General features: G+C 45.8%; 1 protein-coding gene across 1 annotated transcript in view; it reads right to left on the bottom strand.

Annotated features, from left to right (window-relative positions):
• CTDP1 (CTD phosphatase subunit 1) overlaps positions 1–4,483 on the bottom strand; it is a 172,855-nt gene extending 168,372 nt beyond the window's left edge. Inside the window, exon 1 of the mRNA XM_073331810.2 lies at positions 4,039–4,483. Within this exon, the coding sequence (XP_073187911.1) occupies positions 4,039–4,343 (305 nt within the window). The 5' untranslated portion in view covers positions 4,344–4,483. The remainder of the gene's footprint in view (positions 1–4,038) is intronic.
• Positions 4,484–21,607: the final 17,124 nt, after the last annotated feature.

The raw sequence follows: 21,607 nt of genomic DNA, 5'->3' as shown, positions 1-21,607 counted from the left end.
CCTGCTCAAAGCAGGGCCAATCCCCAATTAAATCACCCCAGCCAGGGCTTTGTCAAGCCTGACCATAAAACTTCTAAGGAAGGAGATTCTACCACCTCCCTAGGTAACTCATTCCAGTGTTTCACCACCCTCCTAGTGAAAAAGTTTTTCCTAATATCCAACCTAAACCTTCCCCACTGCAACTTGAGACCATTACTCCTTGTCCTGTCCTCTTCTACCACTGAGAATAGTCTAGAACCATCCTCTTTGGAACCACCTCTCAGGTAGTTGAAAGCAGCTATCAAATCCCCCCTCATTCTTCTCTTCTGCAGACTAAACAATCCCAGTTCCCTCAGCCTCTCCTTATAACTCATGTGTTCCAGACCCCTAATCATTTTTGTTGCCCTTCGCTGGACTCTCTCCAATTTATCCACATCCTTCTTGTGGTGTGAGGCCCAAAACTGGACACAGTACTCCAGGTGAGGCCTCACCAATGTCGAATAGAGGGGGACGATCACGTCCCTCGATCTGCTCGCTGATCCCCTACTTATACATCCCAAAATGCCATTGGCCTTCTTAGCAAGAAGGGCACACTGCTGACTCATATCCAGCTTCTCGTCCACTGTCACCCCTAGGTCCTTTTCCGCAGAACTGCCGCCTCGCCATTCGGTCCCTAGTCTGTAGCTGTGCATTGGGTTCTTCCGTCCTAAGTGCAGGACCCTGCACTTATCCTTATTGAACCTCAACAGATTTCTTTTGGCCCAATCCTCCAATTTGTCTAGATCCCTCTGTATCCTATCCCTGCCCTCCAGCGTATCTACCACTCTTCCTAGTTTAGTATCATCTGCAAATTTGCTGAGAGTGCAATCCACACCATCCTCCAGATCATTTATGAAGATATTGAACAAAACCGGCCCCAGGACCGACCCCTGGGGCACTCCACTTGACACCAGCTGCCAACTAGACATGGAGCCATTGATCACTACCCGTTGAGCCCGACAATCTAGCCAACTTTCTACCCATCTTATAGTGCATTCATCCAGCCCACATTTCTTTAACTTGCTGACAAGAATACTGTGGGAGACCGTGTCAAAAGCTTTGCTAAAGTCAAGAAACAATACATCCACTGCTTTCCTTTCATCCACAGAACCAGTAATCTCATCATAGAAGGCGATTAGATTAGTCAGGCATGATCTTCCCTTGGTGAATCCATGCTGACTGTTCCTGATCACTTTCCTCTCATGTAAGTGCTTCAGGATTGATTCCTTGAGGACCTGCTCCATGATTTTTCCAGGGACTGAGGTGAGGCTGACTGGCCTGTAGTTCCCTGGATCCTCCTTCTTCCCTTTTTTAAAGATTGGCACTACGTTAGCCTTTTTCCAGTGATCTGGGACTTCCCCCGTTCGCCACGAGTTTTCACAGATAATGGCCAATGGCTCTGCAATCACAGCCGCCAATTCCTTTAACACTCTCTGATGCAACTCGTCCGGCCCCATGGATTGTGCACGTCCAGCTTTTCTAAATAGTCCCTAACCACCTCCTTCTCCACAGAGGGCTGGCCATCTACTCCCCATGCTGTGATGCCCAGCGCAGCAGTCTGGGAGCTGACCTTGTTTGTGAAGCAGAGGCAAAAAAAGCATTGAGTACATTAGCTTTTTCCACATCCTCTGTCACTAGGTTGCCTCCCGCATTCAGTAAGGGGCCCACACCGTATCTCTCCCACACAATCTAGTATCTCGCCCACACCATCTAAATACCAAATTTATTGTTTCAGAGTTTTAGTCCTCATACGCTCTGTATCCTTCCCACCACAAAGCCCTTGGATAACTTTAGCAGAACCTTCTGGCATACCCTTGTTCCAGATTAGTATCGACAAAACATATAATGTTTTTAAAATATACTTTGCCTCATACTGAGGCAGCACTTGTAGAAACCTGTAGTTCTATTCCCCCCACACACACTCAGTTCTACCACAAGAATAAAAATGACTAAAAGAAAGTGCTCTCCATGGGAAGAAGAACTCAATGGTCTTCTATATTATTATTTCTATTACTGACTGATAAAAATAATTTTGTTTATATATGCTTTGATACTAGTTTCTTGGATCTTAGAAAAGACCCAAAGTTACATAGATATTCTGTATATGCCATTTATTTTCCATAAAGAAAATTTAGGCCTGGTTGCATCCACCTAAATATCAAAAGATCTGCAATAAAAGAAAATAACTTGCCATCGTAAAACAAAGGAAGTAGAAGGTTTCAATGGTTTCCTGTTGAGAAAGACCTGTTTGAAGAGTAGGGTAGCAAGCCATTAGCCCAATTTCACCCAGAGAGCTGAAACATGCTATTCATAGCTGGGAATGCAAAGACTAACTATTTAACATTTTTAACAAGTCAGAAGTCAAATCAATAGTTTGTATGAACACTGTTAAACAATGGGAAATATTTGTCATTTAATATCTCTCAATGTTGAGAGCTGGGTCACTAAAATGTTTTAATACCTAGAGTTGGTATACAAATATTTTAGTGTTTATAGCAACTATGTTGTAGTTTTTAAACAAGAGTTCTTCTATTACTGCAAACTGATCTCCAGATTAAACTTACAACTTTAACAGAAAAATGTTAGATTCCTTCACTATTTGATCTTCACTCCTGCAACGTACAAAAACAAACAGGAAACTACTGCTTCAAAAATACATTAAAAACTGCATGCATCTATTTGCACAGATCTGTGTTGAAAGCACTACTGTATTAACACTAAATGATAATCCACGTACAATGTTTCAGTGGTGTTCTAGAGCATATGCAGAGGGTGTATTTGTCTGTCTTCAATCTCCAGCCACTGGACTATGTTATCCCTTTCTCTGCTAGACATACCATCAGTATAATTCTTTATAGGCTTTTTCTGTCACACTCATCGTCATAGGATCTGAACAGGTCACAAATATGAAATAGTTTAGCCACACAATAACCCTGTGAGGCATAGAAATATTGTTGTCCCATATTACAGATGAGGAATTTGAGGCAAAGAGAGAGAAAACATCATTATGAAAGCTATTTCTATAACTCACCTTGCCTTCTCTTTAACATAGATGTCAGCAGTATCAAGGGCTAGCCTAGTGCACTCCTAAAATTTAGGATTACCTAGCTACATCACTCAGGACTGTGAAAGTTTTCTGCTGGGAAGAATTTTTGCCTAGACCAAGCTAACATCTCTCCTAAGTTGCACTTACTACAGTGACCAAAAAATCCCTTCTATTGCTGTAAGTGTCCACATTTCAGTGGTATAGCAGCAGACACGCTAAACTCAGTCTTCCTGGTTATAGAACTTTTTCCAAGTAAGATGTATGCTGTCAGTTTAAATTAAAATTTTCTGGTGTTTCAAAGTTACTTAAACTTTTACACTGGTGTGAACTACAGATTAATAACTTATGTCAGTTCGGTGGGGGCGTTTTAGAATTCGGGGTTGGGAGCCCCAGTCCCGTAAGCGAGGGGATATGACCAGCAGCAGATGGAAGAAGCCCGGTGTAACTGGTGATCGTTGTATTGTTTTATCCGCAGGAAAGGGAGCACAAAGCACACAGCGGACACTCAGCAGAGGAAACAGAAAACCAAGTTCTCTGAAGCTGAACTGGTCCGAAACCGTAATTTCAGCTGAACAACTCCCACCCCTACGACAGCGCATCTGCGCCTCGAGCTAGTCGCTCGGGGGAGCTGAGGGGCCGCACCGCCACGGGGACGCTCCGCCAGCGGCAGCCACGAAGTTTCCACACACAGGAGACTGGGGGTGGGGGGCCGGCGGAGACGCGCATGGTTTCGAGAGACCCCGCGAGTCGCCCAGCCCAGCCCGCCGCCTCCAAGGCCCCCTTTCGCCGAAGCGCTGCCCGAGCCCCGGGGCTGCGGCCCGGCGGGGGCGGTCACGGCAGGCTCAGTCGGGCCTGAGCGATGCTGCGGCCGGCACCGGCTCTGCGAGCCCGCGGCGGCCGCATCCCCGCCTCCCGCCCGCCTCCCTCGGCCCGCGGCGCAGTCAAGCCGGCCGCGCTTCCCGTCGCCCCCTTACCCGGGCGCGATGACCTGTCCGGGCCGCGCGCAGAGCTCGCGCACCACGCCGGGCCGCTCCGCCTTCACTCGGCGCTCGGCGGCCGCTCGCGGGGGCCGGGCGCCGGGGCCCTGGGCCGGGGGGGTGGCGGCGCGGCCGGGCGGCGGGAGGGGCGCGCACAACGCCAGCAGCGACCCGATCTTCACCGCTGCTCCCGCGGACACCTTCCACTCCAGCAACCGCAGCGCTCGCGGGCCCGGCACCCGGATCTCGGTCACCGCCGCCCCAGGGCCCTCGGCGGCCCCTGCTCCTTCCGTCTGCTCCATGGCTCCGGCGGCGGCTTGTCCCGGCCCCAGGCCGCCAAGGAGAAGGTCGCTATGGCAACACTCGCGCCACTGACTCAATAAGGGGCTCGAACGCGGAGCTGTTAGTCTCCCGCCCCCCCCGCCCCTTAAAAAAAAAAAATCCAAACAGTCACGAGCGGCGCCGACTGGGCGCGAGGTCACGGCCCCGATACGCACGCGCAGGGCACTCTACACCCGCGCCCGTCCAGATTTAAAGGGACAGTAACGCGGAACTCGCTTCCCGGAGCCAGCGAGGGAAAGACTCACGCACATTGACTCTTCCCGCTCTAGGAAAGGAAAGTGACAGCCACGCCCCTCCGGCCCACACTTCCGGCACCACGTGCTGACCTCACAATCAACAGCGAGCGCGTACTTACCGCCCAGAACTCAATAGGTGCTCCACACACTCAGGAACCCGCCTGAATCCCGGCATGCAACGCGGCACACAAGAACTACTCTTCCCGGCAGGCAAAGCTCCATATTGACCTTCCCAGCACCTAAGGAACTACCACTCCCAAAATGCATTGCTCCCATTTGCCCCCCGCGCGCTTCCCCCTCGTACTAACTTGCTAGGGTGAGCCTCAGCGTGGGCCCGCAAGGGAAGTCGCGCTGCATGCTGGGCTCTGTAGTCTGCAGCGCGGAGGAGCGGCCTAGGGGTGCTCCGTCTGCGCTGTTCTGGCTACAGGGCACAGTGGGAGGCTAAGAGGCTCGCAGGGATGAACGAAAAAAGAACAGGAGGACTCCTGGCACCTTAGAGACTAACCAATTTATTTGAGCATAAGCTGTCGTGAGCTACAGCTCACTTCATCGGATGCATTCAGTGGAAAATACAGTGAGGAGATGTATATACACACAGAACATGAAAAAATGGGTGTTATCATGCACACTGTAAGGAGAGTGATCTCTTAAGATGCGTTATTACCAGCAGGAAAGTGGGGGGGAGAAGAAAACCTTTTGTAGTGATAATCAAGGTGGGCCATTTCCAGCAGTTAACAAGAACGTTGGCGGGAGGTCTAAGGGGGAATAAACATGGGGAAATAGTTTTACTTGGTGTAATGACTCAACCACTCCCAGTCTCTATTCAAGCCTAAGTTAATTGTATCCAATTTGGATGAACGAGCCTCCCCTGTGTTGCTGGCACCCAGTGCCAGAGGCGAACAACAGCAGGGGTTTGTTACCCGGTATGCGTCACCCAATAATTACAACGGGGTGGAGAAGCAGAAAAGTTTATTTGCAGCTGCAAACAAGGTACAGGGAGAATAGAATCTTAAATCCTGCACACAAAGCAGGAAGTTACACAGGCTTTTATACATTTTTGTTTAGCATACTTATTTAATAGCAAGCTGCCCTCAGTATTTATATAGCCAGCCAATTCAGTTACCAGCTAGTTTTCTTGTTTTTTGTACCATTTGTTAAACCATACATAAAGCTGTTTTATTTAGTATTGTTCTTTTATATTTGCCCTGTTTGGCCTTGTTTAGTTTTAGGCAGTTTGACTCTGCAACATATTGTTGCAGATCCTTAGCGTAACTGCTGCGCGTGCCTTCAGGCGGGGGGGGGGAGGGGAAGGACACTTGGGCCTAGTGTGAGGGGGCTTTATCGACACTTTTGGTTTTTTATTCCCTTGAGATACCTAGTGGCCATGCCCCAGTGTCCCCAACAACTACTCCCTTCTTTGGGAACACTTAACAGCCTTGGCTGTGAGTTTTCTTACTTGGGCTACTTATTTTTTTACAATAGGACTTTGCATAAGCACTTTGTGATAGCCTTGAAGAGAATGACTTATTAACTTTTGCAAAAGGGTCCTGACTCATGATACTGCACAGCATAATACCATTAATACAAGCAATACAGGAAAGAGAAGTTTCAATAACAAGCTAAATAAACCACCAAGCCAAAACGACAAACCCCAGCCTAAAAACAAGGTTTGCAACCAATTGCTTTCGGGGGCAGTATAGGCAACCTGTGCTCCGGCTCGGGCATGGGCCTTAGCCTGTATCACCTTTTTATAGATTTTATAACTGCTATTATTTACATATACACAACATCGGGGCCCGACGAGGGCACAAACCCCTTCTTGGGATGCCAAGAGATAATCCAAAGCCAGCCTGTTTTGGAGGGAAAAGGTTTTGAGCTGCTGTACCTCTTTATTTAATGTTTTTACTGCTGACCCTAAATTACTAACCGAGTCCTTTAACTTTAAGGCAACTTTTTTAAGTACCATTTGCAGCCTTACAGTATAGCGGCCTATGCATGCCATGGCTGGCCCGGTAAACAGTGGCGCTATTTTTAGTACAGAGCACCCTACAAGCTTTTCAGTTGTGAGGGAATTTTTTATATTGCCCTCCAATGCCGTAGCTCGTTGCCGCAGGGGTTTTTTTTTGTGACTTAACTGAGGTTTTTTGTTCTTTGGGCAGTGTGGCAGTTATTGACAGATGAGGAACTCTATGAGCTATATAACAGCTACCTGTCCAGTTGGCTGGCAGCACCTTGTAAGCCTTTTGGCCACATACAAAATAGTGACCCTGTAGGGCCCAGTAAGGACTGTTTTTTAAGGGGATTTTTGGGATATTTAAGGCTGTTTTGGCTGCTTTTTCAAACAGTTTATATGCCCCTAAGGGGGCATCCCATTCTTCTGATTGGGTACAAGTGGGAGTGCTTTTAATTATGCTATTTAAGTTACACTTGCCATAAGGACCACTACAAACCCACCATTGGCTTGCTACATTGGAGATATTAACTGGATGGCAAGTTATATTTCCAAACCCTTTTTTTGTGGTAAGATTATTTGTAACAGTTTCCCTAAAAAGGGGAGGAACCATTACACCCACACTGCTGGCCTCCCCTTTTGGTCTTTATCCAATACCCATCAGCCCACTGTGTAATAACACAGGAGCTTTTTCCCACAGGACGCCTATAGTAATCAGATTGGTTTCGGGTAAAACATAATACTCCCTCAGTGAATACTGCAACTGAATACTCCTGGTCCTGATAGGTGGCTTGCTGTAAAGAGGTCTTGTTCCAGAACAGCAAGTTCATTCTTTTTTGCTTTTTGGTGGAGGCTAATTTTGCTAGGGTCAGGGGCAGCATGTTAAGGGGCATTTCCGTTTTGGGGGACAGTGGAGTTGGAGCACATACCCAGTAATCAGTTTGGTTTGTTAAAGTAGCAACATGGTATGCAAGCGAAACAAAGGAGTTATGCTTTCAATATGCTCAGTTTGGAAATAACAATATAGAGAATAACAATGTTACCCAATTAATTATTACCAGAGTCTTTCCAACCCAGGGTCTTCAGTACCTGAGTGGGCCCATTTTGGCATTAAGGTGCCCGCTATTTGTGTTTTTTAAACAGTAGCTTTAGCCTGAGATTGTTACTAGATGAGGAGTCAGCAGGTTGGTCACTGTTCTGCTGACGAGGGGGCGGGTACTGCCTTTAGACGAGAGTGATGGATTCAGTTCTTGTGTTTCTTCATTTTTGCCGCTGTATGGGAGATTAGCAGGACGGTATAGGGTTCTTTTTACTTTTTTTGGAGGGGCTTGTTTTTTAGGTATGAACAAGCACGGAGTCACCGGGCTGTAAGGAGTGGACGGGAGAGTTCAAGGGGAGAGGCTGGGAATTCTTGGTATACCTGTGAAGAGGCAAGAGAACAGCAGACAGGGAACACATATACTGAGACAAAAACACATTACCCAACTTCCATTTCCCTGACAGAACCGGGGTGCCATTTACAGGCCATGCCCTTCCAAACATAATTTTAAAGGGACTAAGCCCTAATTTACCCTTTGGGAGAACGCAAATATGGAGTAGGACGAGGGGCAAAGCATCAGGTCATTGCAGTGATACTTTTTGGCACACTTTTGAGAGATGTTGTTTAAGGGTTTGATTGGTACGCTTTACTACACCACTGGCTTGCGGTTTTCAGGGCGTATGGAGTTTTCAGGGGATTTGTAAGGCATTTGAGATGCTTTGGATGATTTTTGATGTGAAGTGTGTTCCGTTGTTAGATTTCATTCACTGGGGGAGTTCAAAGCGAGGAATGATCTTCTTAATGTAACCCTTCTGCCTGTCAGAGTTGGCAGCAACAAGGGCCGGGTTCAATATCTAGGGGTTCCATTCCAATAACACAATGCAAACCGGCTCGAGCCCCCACCCAGTGACCTGGGACAAATATATACCACCCCCGCTGGGCGCCTCCAAGAGGCAATACTTCCCCTCTCGCAAGCACATAGTCTGAGTGTAGCAAAAGTCTTTTAATAACAGAGAGAAACAATGTGGCATTATGTTGGGGAAACACCACCAACAGGATTCATAATACAACCCATGAGCAAAAAAAAACCCACCCCAGGCAAATTGGGGCATGCCCTTTTCCCTTTGGTTCTTGAGTCCAGCAACCCCAAATCACCCAAAGTCCCAAAAGTCCAATGCCCCAAAAGTCTCTGTCCCTGGTCAGGGCAGCCCCAGAGTTCGAAAGTTTATCTGCGGAGCTTTACCTCCCAACCTGGGTGGAAATGGGACGGGGGTAAGAGGCACCTTACATGATCTGAAGCTGACCGCCCCATAGCTCCATAGCGGCGCTCCACTCCGCCAGCCGCCCCACAAACTCCTTCGCTCAGCTGCGCTCCGCTCCGCCAGCCGCCCCACGAACTCCTTCGCTCAGCTGCGCTCCGCTCCGCCAGCCGCCCCACGAACTCCTTCACTCAGCTCCACGGCCCACAAGCAGCTCCTGCCATCCACACACTGCGCCGCGTCGAACTGCTTCACCAGCCGTCCCGCAAACTGCTCCACAATATATCTTCAGGCTCCCCCACTACTTAACACAACACTCAGTGATTTCAGCTCTTAGGTGAATTCAGCTTATAGTAGGGGAGCCCCAGTGCTGGTGCACTGTCAGCCCAAAGTGATCTCAGCAGCCTATAACTAGACTTCTAATGAAATCAAAATTAGCTCTGATATTCCACAGTGGAGAGAGGAGGAAGTGCAATTAGCATGTAAGGCCCTCACCAAGGGGCCCATGCCACCAAGTATTAATACTTGTCCCCAGCCTCTCTCCATTCACACAGTTTTGGAACCCATGACCCTTGCCTAGCGAGTGCTACTTAGTTGATGGTGAATCCCTCCATCATAACAAAAGGCCACGTACAGTTCCAAGCACAGTTCCCATAATCAGGGTAATAACAATTTATTCTTCCTGCCCCAATAACAGAGACACTGGGGATCCCACAGCAGCCAAAGTGACCATTTGGGCAGCTATGGTCTCATTCTAGGCGTGGTGGGTGTGGCTATGCAAATGAGATCGGCCCCTGAAGTTCTTTTCCACAACTTGCCACACCTCACCACCAGATGTCAGGGTGGAGCTCATCCTGACACTGCTTACATAAACAAACTTGAGGGCCACTGTTCTGGCAGTGCAATTACGTCATGGGAAGGCTTCTGGCCATTCGCTGAACCGATTTACTAAGACGAGGAGATATTTGAACCCTTGGGTCCGGGGAAACTTAGTGAAATTTATTTGCCACACCCGTTCGGGGCCTGGAGTGGGTTCTAGGGCAGCTGGTGGCACAGGATGTTCCGGTCGGGGGTTATTTTGGCAGACTAAGCAGTCCGCTTGTACCTGGGTAGCCAGGGGTTGGAGTTTGGAAGTGATAAAGTATTTTTTCATTAGTTGGATAAGTGCTTTCCTGCCGGCATGAGTGGTTTGATATAGTTTTTGCAGCACTGGCCGGATTAGGCCCTTTGGTAGGAGGACCTTTCCTTCCGGGGAATGGAGCTATTCCTTCTTTTTCCAGAGACTGAGTTTGTCAGTTAGCTGTTTTTTTTTCCCCAGAGTACTGAGGGGTTGGAAGCTTCCCTACTGATGGGATAAGGGCATGCATATGGACGTTTTTAGTTTGAGGGGATGGTAGGGTGACAGCACGCTTAGCCTTTTTATTTGCCCTAGCATTACCCCTGGCCATATTTTGATTTTTCCTTTGATGGGCTTTACAATGTACCACCTCCACTTCCGAGGGAAGTTGTACGGCTTCTAGGAGCCAGAGGATCTGGGGCCCATACTTGACTGGAGAGCCTTGAGCTGTTAGCATTTCCCTTTGCTTTTACAGGCCAGCATGAGCATGTAGCACCCCAAAAGCATACTTTGAATTGGTAAAAATGTTGCCCACTTCTCTTTTGACAGTTTAAGTGCACGGGTCAGGGCTATTAGTTCGGCAAGCTGGGCAGAGGTCCCAGCAGGCAAACCTTTAGCTTTTACAGTGTTATGGAGGGTTACAACAGCATAACCCGCCCTTTTTTGCCCATTTATTACTGTACTGATACCATCAGTGTACCACTTATAATTTGCATTTGGGAGGGGTACATTCTTTAAATCCGGGGACGGCTGGAGTACTGGACATTTATGATCTTTAAACAGTCATGTTCCTGTTTCTTTGTTTTTGGCAAGAGGGTGGTTGGGCTAAGGGAGGGGCAAAGCTGTAAGTTGACTTTAGAGTTTTTTAACAGCTTAGCCTGATACCGAGCAATCCGAGCCTGGGTGAACCAGAGCCCACCCTTGGTGTCTAGCAGGGCTCGGACCATATGGTGAGTATAAATTTGCATAACCCCTTCCAATGTTAGCTTTTTGGCTTTCTTAAGCACTAGGGCAGTAGCTGTGACTGCCCGTAAACATGCTGGCCAACCCTTTGCAACCAGATTCAGTTGCTTAGAAAAATAAGCCACGGGACGTTTCCATGTTTCTAACAGCTGTGTGAGCACTTCTAGGGCCACCCCCTTTTGTTTATGTACATACAACTGAAAAGGCTTAGAGAGATTCGGCAGGCCCAGAGCCTGGGCTTTCACTAACTTCCTTTTCAAGAAATGGCCTGTTAGCCATTTTAAATGGCCTGTTAGCCTTTGGGGTCATGATTTGCCCTTTTTTTTTTTTTTTTTTAAACACAGTCGTACAGGGGTTTAGCCCATAGTTCAAACTCTGGGATCCATATTTTGTAAAAGCCTGCCATACCCAGAAATGCCCTGAGATGCCCTGAGCCATTTATGAGTGCTTGGGGTAGGGACTTGACAGATAGCTTTCAAGCAAAAAAAAAAAGAAGCTGACACTTCCCTTGCCTTAGCTGTAACCTGATTTGGCTTTACCTCAGACAGCAGGGTTCTTAGGAGGATATTACAGTTGTTTTAATTCGGCTTGTGACTACTGAGGCACCCCTTAAAGACTGAAATAAACCAGCTTGGGTTTGTTGAGAATTCCCCAGCCTGTGTTTTAAAAGCTGCTAAGTTTATTGGATTGAATGGCACATGGGTGTAAACTTGCATAGTGGTAGCCTGACGTCAGTTTGCCCCTGGGCAAGCCACAACAGTCTTGGTAATTAAAGGATAGAGTTTCACCGAGGGGGCAATTTTTGTAACCCGAGGCATCCTACCCTTGTAAGGTGGGGGTGTGGGGGATGAAGGGGACACCGGCTTTGCCACTATAGGGGGGGCGGGGGTCTGGGGACTAACATTAGCTGCTACCGAACCAGTTGGAGTCAAATTACAGCTTTGCAGAATTACAGCTATGTTCTATGTTTTAGAGAGATAAGCTTTTGAGCTTACACATGAGCAGAGCATAGCTCAAAAGCTTGTCTCTTTTACTGATATAAGTTGGTCCAATAACATACAGTACCTCACCTCACCCACCTTGTCTCTCTCTTCTACATCCTGTTATACAAGATGTTGCACAGCTCAGGCCCTTTGAAGTTCTAACTGCAGCTCCCTCTTGTGCGTGGGAAGCTGTCTCACATAACATCCCCTTTATCATGTTTGTTTAGGGCAGTATACCTCAACACCACAGTGTGGTTCTGTAAGAAAACTTCATAACACAACAAATACCAGAACAGACCTGACTGCAATAACAGTTGATATAGTTTGAGAGGGTCAAACATTCACCATTCAATCAATACAAAGTATGGGGTTTGATGTCTCTTCATGGGCCAGGAAAGGCTGATGTGTTTGACTTGTCATTGGTGTTGGTTTTACTTGTCTTTTCAGGTTGTTAGGTGGCATATTCTAGTGGTTCCACTCCTGTCATGTGTGTGTTGTTAGGTAGCAAATTCAATGTATTCAAATTATCAATGTATGGAGGATCTTGCCTTTCTCCTCACCCCATATCAGGTTTCCTTGGCTGTAGGATATTGTAATGGATGGATTAATTCACTGTTCCAATGACAGGTATGTCCATCAACCACAACAGTATGGGAGTGGAGGTTTATCTGTTCCATACATGTTGCCCATTTCCATCTGCAGGATCTGACTTAAAGAAATAATCACACTCTAACTGGTTCTCCAGATTGTACCTCCGGAAAGTCTCTGGCCTAGTTGTAGCTTTGTTGCACTTCTTCTCTAATTGGATTTGTGATTCCTTCCATTACTTCAGGCTGTAATAGCACATTGACTATAAGTACCAGTGTGCATGTGTGTCTGGACATTAGAGGTTGAACAGAGCTGCTGGTCATGCCTTCAGTGGGGATATTTCTCCGTTTTAGGATAGCTTGTCACTTGTTTTCCTTACTCTCTTTAAAAAAATCCTTAAAGAATTTTTGCCATTTTGATCATTGATTCAGCTTTGCCATTGGACTGACTGTTGTAAGGGAGGTTGTAACATGGTTAAATGTCCAATCTTTAGCAAAATTTGCGAATTCCACTCTGTACCTCAAAGAAGCACTCTGAAACCTCCATATTCATCATTCATCTATTGTTGTGATATTTCATAAAAAGCATGCCATGTATCATATGAAGTGTCATGATCTTCTGAAACCCATTATTCTGTCAAAATATGTATATCGTTAGTGTGTATGAAGTTACGAGATTTTGCTCTTTGGTTACCACTGAAGTATGTTGTAAGTTTGAGAGGTGTGCACTGCCAGTTCTCCAGTGACAGCAAAGAAGATGATCCACTCCTAGGAGGGTGTGAAACGACCATCAATCAGCAGGTGAGTTGTAAACAAGAGATTTACAAAACTGTAAGAGAACTGTGCAAGCATCCCACAATGGGGGGTATTGCTGTGACTCAACAAAGCCCACCAGGACACGTCCACGCTAGTATTTTCCAGGCATATATAGACTGAGGGTATAAAGTAAGGGACAGTGGCATTGTGCTTTTACCTTTCTCTTCCTCCACCTACGTTGAAGGCGATAAGAACCCTTGGAAGACAAAGGCTTGAACTGAGGGGACTGGTCCCAGGCTTAAAGGGAAAGCCTGTGATTAAGAACTGTAATCTACCTGCAACATCCAGTGGGGTGAAAGAAAGTGCTTGATCCAAATACCATCTAGTCTGTTAATGTTCAAGATTTAGACTGCATAGTTACCAAAGAAAATAAAAGGTATCATTGACCATTTGTACCTACCACTTAAAAATCTATCGTTCTGTAGTTAATAAATCTGTTTTATATTTTACCTAAAACAATGTGTTTTGGTTGAAGTGCTTGGGAAATCTTATTTCAGGTTACAAAGGCCAGTGTGTGTCCTCTCCACATTGAGGGAGGGGCAGACTGGATAATGAACTTACACTGGTCAGGTTTCTGACCTGGGCAAGATGGTACAGTTCTGGGGTGCAAGGCTGGGGGCTTGGGAAATTTGCTAGTGCCTCTCTGTGATTGGCTCAAGGAACATACATGCAATTTAGTTGGGAGTGGGGCTCTACATGCTATCATACTGAGGGATAACAGGTCCTGAAGGGGTTTGCTGCTTGTCACTAGCAAAGCAGTGTGAGAGACAGCCCAGGCTGGAGAGTTAAGGGGGCACAATGGTACCCCATGTCCAGATTGTACCCCGGGGATCCCATCACAATACTACATCCCTAGCTTTTCACAGACCACCTTCTATCCCAGAAGGGCTGGTATAGAAGGATCTCTCTCTTTTTAAGGGTTTAGGTATTTGGTTGCTTTTGAATATAATGATGTCCTTCACACTGAATTCATCACAAGAGTTTCAGTATTCACAGGTGGCCTCTTCATGTGTTTCAGGCCATCCTCTTAACATAAGAGATGTCAGAAATTGTAGCTCTTTATCCTGTAGTTTATGCTCAGGGACTTTCTATAGTCCTAGCTGGCTTGATTAATATTTTCCATTTCTTTTAATTAGGTTAAGGATTTCTTGTTCATCTGTACCTGTTTCTTGAAGCACAGTTTCACTGGGGAGGAAATATGCTATATATGTTTTGGTTCCTTTTTAATAGCATGCACCTAGGTGGTGACATTGTCGTTTAATAGTGTATATTGGAGGCGTTTTAGAGCTGATAGTGATTTCTTGAAAATGACTTCAAGAGGCCTATGATCACTTTCAGTATGTATGGATTTTTCACCTGGTATGTACCGATACATTTTTTCACAGGCAAGTACTATTGCTAGACTTTTTCTTTCCATTTGAGCATATTGTCATTCTGTCAGAGGTAAGGACCTTGATGCAAAGACTACTTACTGTGTTTTTTGCAGGAGGACTGCTCCAAGTCCAGTTTCACTGGCACCACACTATATGGTAACTGCTTCTTTCACATCATAATATTTTAGTACAAGGTTGCAGTGACTAAGTCTTCAATGCGCTTGAGAGCTGTGTCATGCTCGGGTAGCCAAATCCACATTGCACGTGTATCTAGTAAGTGTCTAAGAGGCTCACATACCTCTGAAAAACAAGGAAGGATATTGGTCAGGTAATTTACAAATCCTAAAAGCCATGGCAGGCGTTTGTGTTTGAAGGTTTGGGAATTTGCTATATTGCTCTCACCTTTTCTGGATCGGGTCACAGAGCGATGAGTCACTGGCATGGCACTTCCTGCTGGTCATCTGGGAATTAGCTCTTTCCAGCCTCAGAGCGCCCTCTGTTGGCCAGTGTCTCACCTGCCTCAAGCCTTCTTGTCCCTTCCAGACCTGGTGCCCCTTTCTTCAGGGTTCTGCCCCCAGCAGTACCCCCACACTGTGGGTTTCCCCTCCTAGGGGAACCCCATCCCCCTAAGCCCACCTTGCCTCAGTGGCTACTGCCAGTCATCATCTAGCCCCCTTTCCCTGGGGCAGACTGCAGTCTGTAATCGCCACTCATCATTGGCAAGGGGGTCAGACCAGCTACCTCTGCAACCCCAGTACCTGCTTTGGCCTTTAGCAAGGTCCACAGCCTGGGAATTTACCAGGCTGGAGCTCCTCTTGCCTTTCCCCAGCACTGCACTACTCCCAGTATCCTGAGCTTCCAGGCAGCCAGGTCCTTCTCTCTCTACAGCTAAAGAGAGACTACCTACCTTCTGGCCCCGCAGCCCTTTTATAGGGCCCAGCCTGGCCCTGATTGGCTGCCTCTCAGCCTTTTCTGATTGGCTCTCAGCCCCAGCCCCCTCCAAAGGCTGGCTTTAACCCTTGCTGAGCCGGAGCCGGGTGACTGCCCCCTACACAGACCTTGTGAGGTCAGCAGGCATCCCATGTGTGGTACCTCTGTGAGTCATCTTCTCTTTGTTGAGTTTTAGGTTGACCTCCCTGGTTCTTTCTAGGAGATTAATGAGATTACGATCATGATCTGATATTGGATCTTTTCCATTATGTCTCCACACCTGTACACTAAAATGTCCTCAACTATAATGCTAATCCCCTTGAGACCTGCTAATACATCTTGCTGGTGGCATTGATATTCTTTTGCAGCTGGTTTGATTCCAAATGGCATTATCAGACATCTGTATCATTTTGCTGGTGTCCGGAAGTTGGTGAGATAACTGCTTTCTTCCTTCAGTAGAACTTGCCAGTATCCATCTTTTGCATGCATCGCTGAAAATATCTTTGATTTAACAAGGTCAGGTATAATTTCTTCTTTTGTGGGTATCTGGGTAATGAACCCTCAACAACACCTTATTTAAATTGCTTAGGTCTATGCATATACAAAGTTTTCCTGGTTTTTCTATGGCCACCATGTTTATCCATTTTGCAGGTTCAGTCACTTTGGCAATAATGCCACCCTTTTCCATTTGTTTTATTGCTTTCAGTATTTTTTTCTTTTAATGCTATGGGGATTCTGCATGGTAGATGTGGCAAAGAGATGCAACCACCTAGCCAGTGCAAGTGTAGTGTGCCTGAGAGGAACCCCACTCCTTCAAAAAACATCATTGTAATTCCTCAGGAATCAAGTCATGGAGATACCACCTGGTTGTGTTTGTCCGTGTGCATTGGTTTCTTTTGCTTGTTAGTTGATTGTATGAATTGTAGGCAAGAGGTTTATGTGTTCACTTGTACTGGCTGATAAAAGTGGTTTCTGACTGGAGTTCACAACCTGAAATTCTAGCTAGTATACCTTCCCTTGGTTTGCCTGTAACACACATTGCTCTAGTGTTGTGAGGATGATACCATCATACAGTTTTAATTTTGCATTGTTTGGCTGCAGTTTTGCTGCTCCATCTTGTATGATGTTGAGGAAGTCCTTTTATCCCATTATATTTACAGATGTTCCACTATCTATTTGGCATTCTATTTCTTCCTTGTGCCACCACTTCAATGTTACCTTGCAGTTCCTGCATATAGTCCGTAAGCTGGACATTTGTCTTGTACCACAGTATCCACAGCTTTCACTGTGAGGTGTGTTTGCCTTTTTCCAGTACTTATGTGGTGTTATTATTTATTTCCTGTGGATTCCTATATTTGTTTTTGTATATATAATGTATACTCTCAGTCTCATGTGTGTTTATCATCTTCATTGGAGTGAGAGCTTGTTCACTCACTTTGTTCATTTCTATGGCTCCTGCCAGTGTTAACTTGTGGTTTCTGAGCATTCTTATCTGAACTTTGTCTTTGGTTCCTATGACTAAAGAATCCTCTTTCAAAATGCTGTACTCACATGAATCTGCCCCATTTTGTGCAGCTTGACAATATACTGGGCAGTGGTTTCTGTAGATGCTTGCTTACATTGGAAGAGATAGTGTTCACATATTAACATTTCTTGTAGGTTCAAAATGTTTTTGGAGTGCACCCAAAATTTTTCTGACTGTTGGTGGCATGTCCAGGTGCTGCCGGAGCATGTGGCATTCTTTCTGTTGTAGCCCGTATTCTTTTATCTTTTTCATTCAGTCCTGTGGCAATTTCATAATTTTCCAATTGTGCTCTGAAGAACAGTCAGTTGTTGAACACATCCCCTTCCATGTCCATGGCTTCAGGAACAGAAGCAGGTTGGTTGCTATGACGGAGTTTTGTGTTTAGTTGTCTGCTTATGTAAGTCTAACAATCAGATCTGCTAATTGCTTTGTACTTGCAGTGGCACATTTACTTTTGACACCATGTTCTGGTTCTGTCAATAATGCACAGAAATCCCTGAAACTTTTCAATAACAGACCTGTATTTCATATATCTGAGATATTACAAACAGGGCTGCAGCACTGACTGCTTCCTTATCTTTTGTTACTCTGATCTACCTGGTGCTTACTGTTTACATCCTATTATATAATACGTTGCACAGCTCAGGCCATTAGAGGTTCTAGCTCTAGCTCCTTCTTGTGGGTGGGAAGCTGTCTCTGATAACAAATGGTGTACTCTCTGCAATGCAAAAGAAACCCAATTCCCACATAGCTCTTAATTTAAATAACAGAGTTGAGGATGTATAATGACGAAATACTGTTCAGTATTTTGTCATTTATAGACATTCAAAGCCGAATTCTTTATTCAAGCAGCATTTGCAACACAGAAGGTTGCATTTGCGATACATGGCAGCATTTCCCACAGACATCTCGGGATAGACTTCACCTGAGTAAGGAGGGAAATAGACTTCTAGGATGGAGGCTGGCACAACTGATCAAGAGAGCTTTAAACTAGGAATGTGGGGGAGATGGTTGGGAGATGTCCAGGTAATCTCCACGCCAGTTATTCTCTTTGAGAGGGAAGAAAACGAAGCAAGAAAGGATACAGCCGTGGGTAGGAGAATAGATATTAGGCGGAAGGGCAGTGTACATACCAATCTAATAGGTAATATTGGTGGTAGAATGTCTGTGCCCAATCAGGTAAAGAATGTGAGCGAAGCCAAACGGCAAAAATTAAGATGTTTGTACACTAATGCAAGGAGCCGAGGTAACAAAATGGAGGAACTAGAGCTACTAGTGCAGGAAGTGAAACCAGATATTATAGGGATAACAGACACATGGTGGAATAGTCGTCATGACTGGAGTACAGCTATTGAAGGGTATGTGCTGTTTAGGAAAGACAGAAATAAAGGTAAAGGTGGTGGAGTAGCATCGTATATCAATGATGAGGTAGACTGTAAAGAAATAAGAAGTGATGGAATGGATAAGACAGAGTCTGTCTGGGCAAAAATCACATTGGGGAAGAAAACTACTAAAGCCTGCCCTGGGATAGTGCTTGGGGTGTTCTATAGACCGCCGGGATCCGATCTGGATATGTTTTTAATGAAGTAAATACTAATGGGAATTGTGTGATCATGGGAGACTTTAACTTCCCAGATATAGACTGGAGGACAAGTGCTAGTAATAATAATAGGGCTCAGATTTTCATGGATACGATAGCTGATGGATTCCTTCACTAAGTAGTTGCTGAACCGACAAGAGAGGATGCCATTTTAGATTTGGTTTTGGTGAGCTGTGAGGAAGAAATGATTGTAAGGGACAACCTTGGTTTGAGTGATCATGAGCTAATTCAGTTCAAACTAAATGGAAGGATAAACAAAAGTAGATCTGTGACTAGGATTTTTGATTTCAAAAAGGCTAACTTTAAAAAATTAAGGAAATTAGTTAGGGAAGTGGATTGGATTGAAAAGCTTGTGGATCTAAAGGCAGAGGAGGCCTGGAATTACTTCAAGTCAAAGTTGCAGAAACTATCAGAAGCTTGCATCCCAAGAAATGGGAAAAAATTAATAGGTAGGAGTTGTAGACCAAGCTGGATGAGCAAGAAGCCCTCTACACCAACATTCCACACAAAGATGGACTACAAGCCATCAGGAACAGTATCCCCGATAATGTCACGGCAAACCTGGTGGCTGAACTTTGTGACTTTGTCCTCATTCATAACTATTTCACATTTGGGGGCAATGTATACCTTCAAATCAGCAGCACTGCTATGGGTACCCGCATGTATGCCAACAGTATGCCAACATGTATGCCCACAATATGCCAACATTTTTATGGCTGACTTAGAACAACGCTTCCTCAGCTCTCGTCCCCTAACGCCCCTACTCTACTTGCGCTACGCTGATGACATCTTCATCATCTGGACCCATGGAAAAGAAGCCCTTAAGGAATTCCATCATGATTTCAACAATTTCCATCCCACCATCAACCTCAGCCTGGACCAGTCCACACAAGAGTTCCACTTCCTGGACACTACAGTGCTAATAAGTGATGGTCACTGTGATACAGCATGGCCAGAGGGCAGCAGGAGAGTACTAGAAGGGAGCCTTATTCCCTGTAGAAGGAAGAAAGTTTGCTATAGACTAATTAAAGCACCTGAAGCCAATTAGAGCACCTGAAGCCAGTCACATGATAAAACCCCCCTGCTTCAATCAGACCAGGAGGAGTTGGAGCTGAGAGTGGTTTGGAGTTGGAGCAGAGGAGAGTTTGGAGAAGTACTGGGGCTGGCTAGAAGACCAAGACCCTAGGTAAAGAGACACCTGGCTTGTGCTGAGAGAAAGGGCAGGAAGCCCCACAAGTTGAAGAGCAGGAGAGGGAAGTAGCCCAGGGGAAGGAAGCACTAGTTCAAGTGGTTTACCACTATCCCTAGGGCCCCTGGGCTGGGACCCAGAGTAGAGGGTGGGCCCAGGTCCCTCCCTCTCCACTACCCTTCTCTGGGTTACTATTGGGACAGTAGATACCGTAGTTCTGGGGCAGGCAACTGCTCCCTGAACCCCCCACAAGAAGAGGAAGCACGGGACCCATCATAATCGTACCGGCAATTTGCCACAGTCACATGAACACCACCCTATACTGGAAACCTTCTGACCGCTATACTTACCTACATGCCTCCAGCTTTCATCCAGACCACACCACATGATCCATTGTCTACAGCCAAGCTCTACGATACAACCGCATTTGCTCCAACCCCTCAGACAGAGACAAACACCTATAAGATCTCTATCAAGCGTTCTTACAACTACAATAGCCACCTGCTGAAGTGAAGAAACAGATTGACACAGCCAGAAGAGTGCCGAGAAGGTACCTACTACAGGACGGGCCCAACAAAGAAAATAACAGATCACTCTCAGCCCCCAACTAAAACCTCTCCAGCGCATTATCAAGGATCTACAACCTATCCTGAAGGACGACCCATCACTCTCACAGATCATGGGAGACAGGCCAGTCCTTGCTTACAGACAGCCCCCCAACTTGAAGCAAATACTCACCAGCAACCACACACCACACGACAAAAACACTAACCCAGGAACCTATCCTTGCAACAAAGCCCGTTGCCAACTGTGTCCACATATCTATTCAGGGGACACCATCATAGGGCCTAATCACATTATCTACACTATCAGAGGCTCGTTCACCTGCACATCTACCAATGTGATATATGCCATCATGTGCCAGCAATGCCCCTCTGCCATGTACGTTGGCCAAACCGGACAATCTCTACGTAAAAGAGTAAATGGACACAAATCAGACATCAAGAATTATAACATTCAAAAACCAGTTGGAGAACACTTCAATCTCTCTGGTCACTCGATTACAGACCTAAAAGTCACAATTCTTCAACAAAAAACTTCAAAAAACAGACTCCAACGAGAGACTGCTGAATTGGAATTAATTTGCAAACTGGATACCATTAACTTAGGCTTGAATAGAGACTGGGAGTGGATGTGTCATTACACAAAGTAAAACTATTTCCCCATGTTTATTCTCCCCCTCTCCCCCCCGCCTACTGTTCCTCACATGTTCTTGTCAACTGCTGGAAATGGCCCACCTTGATTATCACTACAAAATTGTTTTTTTCCCCCTCTCCTCTGGTAATAGCTCACCTTACCTGATCACTCTCATTACAGTGTGTATGGTAACACCCATTGTTTCATGTTCTCTGTGTATATAAAATCTCCCCACTGTATTTTCCACTGTATGCATCCGATGAAGTGAGCTGTGCTCACGAAAGCTTATGCTCAAATAGATTTGTTAGTCTCTAAGGTGCCACAAGTACTCCTTTTCTTTTTTCATCTCAGAGAGGTGATTAAGAAAAAGCAGAAAGCCTACAAGGAGTGGAAGATGGGAGAGATTAGCAAGGAAAGCTACCTTACTGAGGTCAGAACATGTAGGGATAAAGTGAGAAA

This window comes from Lepidochelys kempii, chromosome 2, assembly GCF_965140285.1.
Source record: "Lepidochelys kempii isolate rLepKem1 chromosome 2, rLepKem1.hap1, whole genome shotgun sequence".
NCBI lineage: Eukaryota > Metazoa > Chordata > Testudines > Cheloniidae > Lepidochelys > Lepidochelys kempii.
The sequence above is the reverse complement of the archived record's forward strand: the minus strand, read 5'-3'. Positions and strand labels throughout refer to the sequence as shown.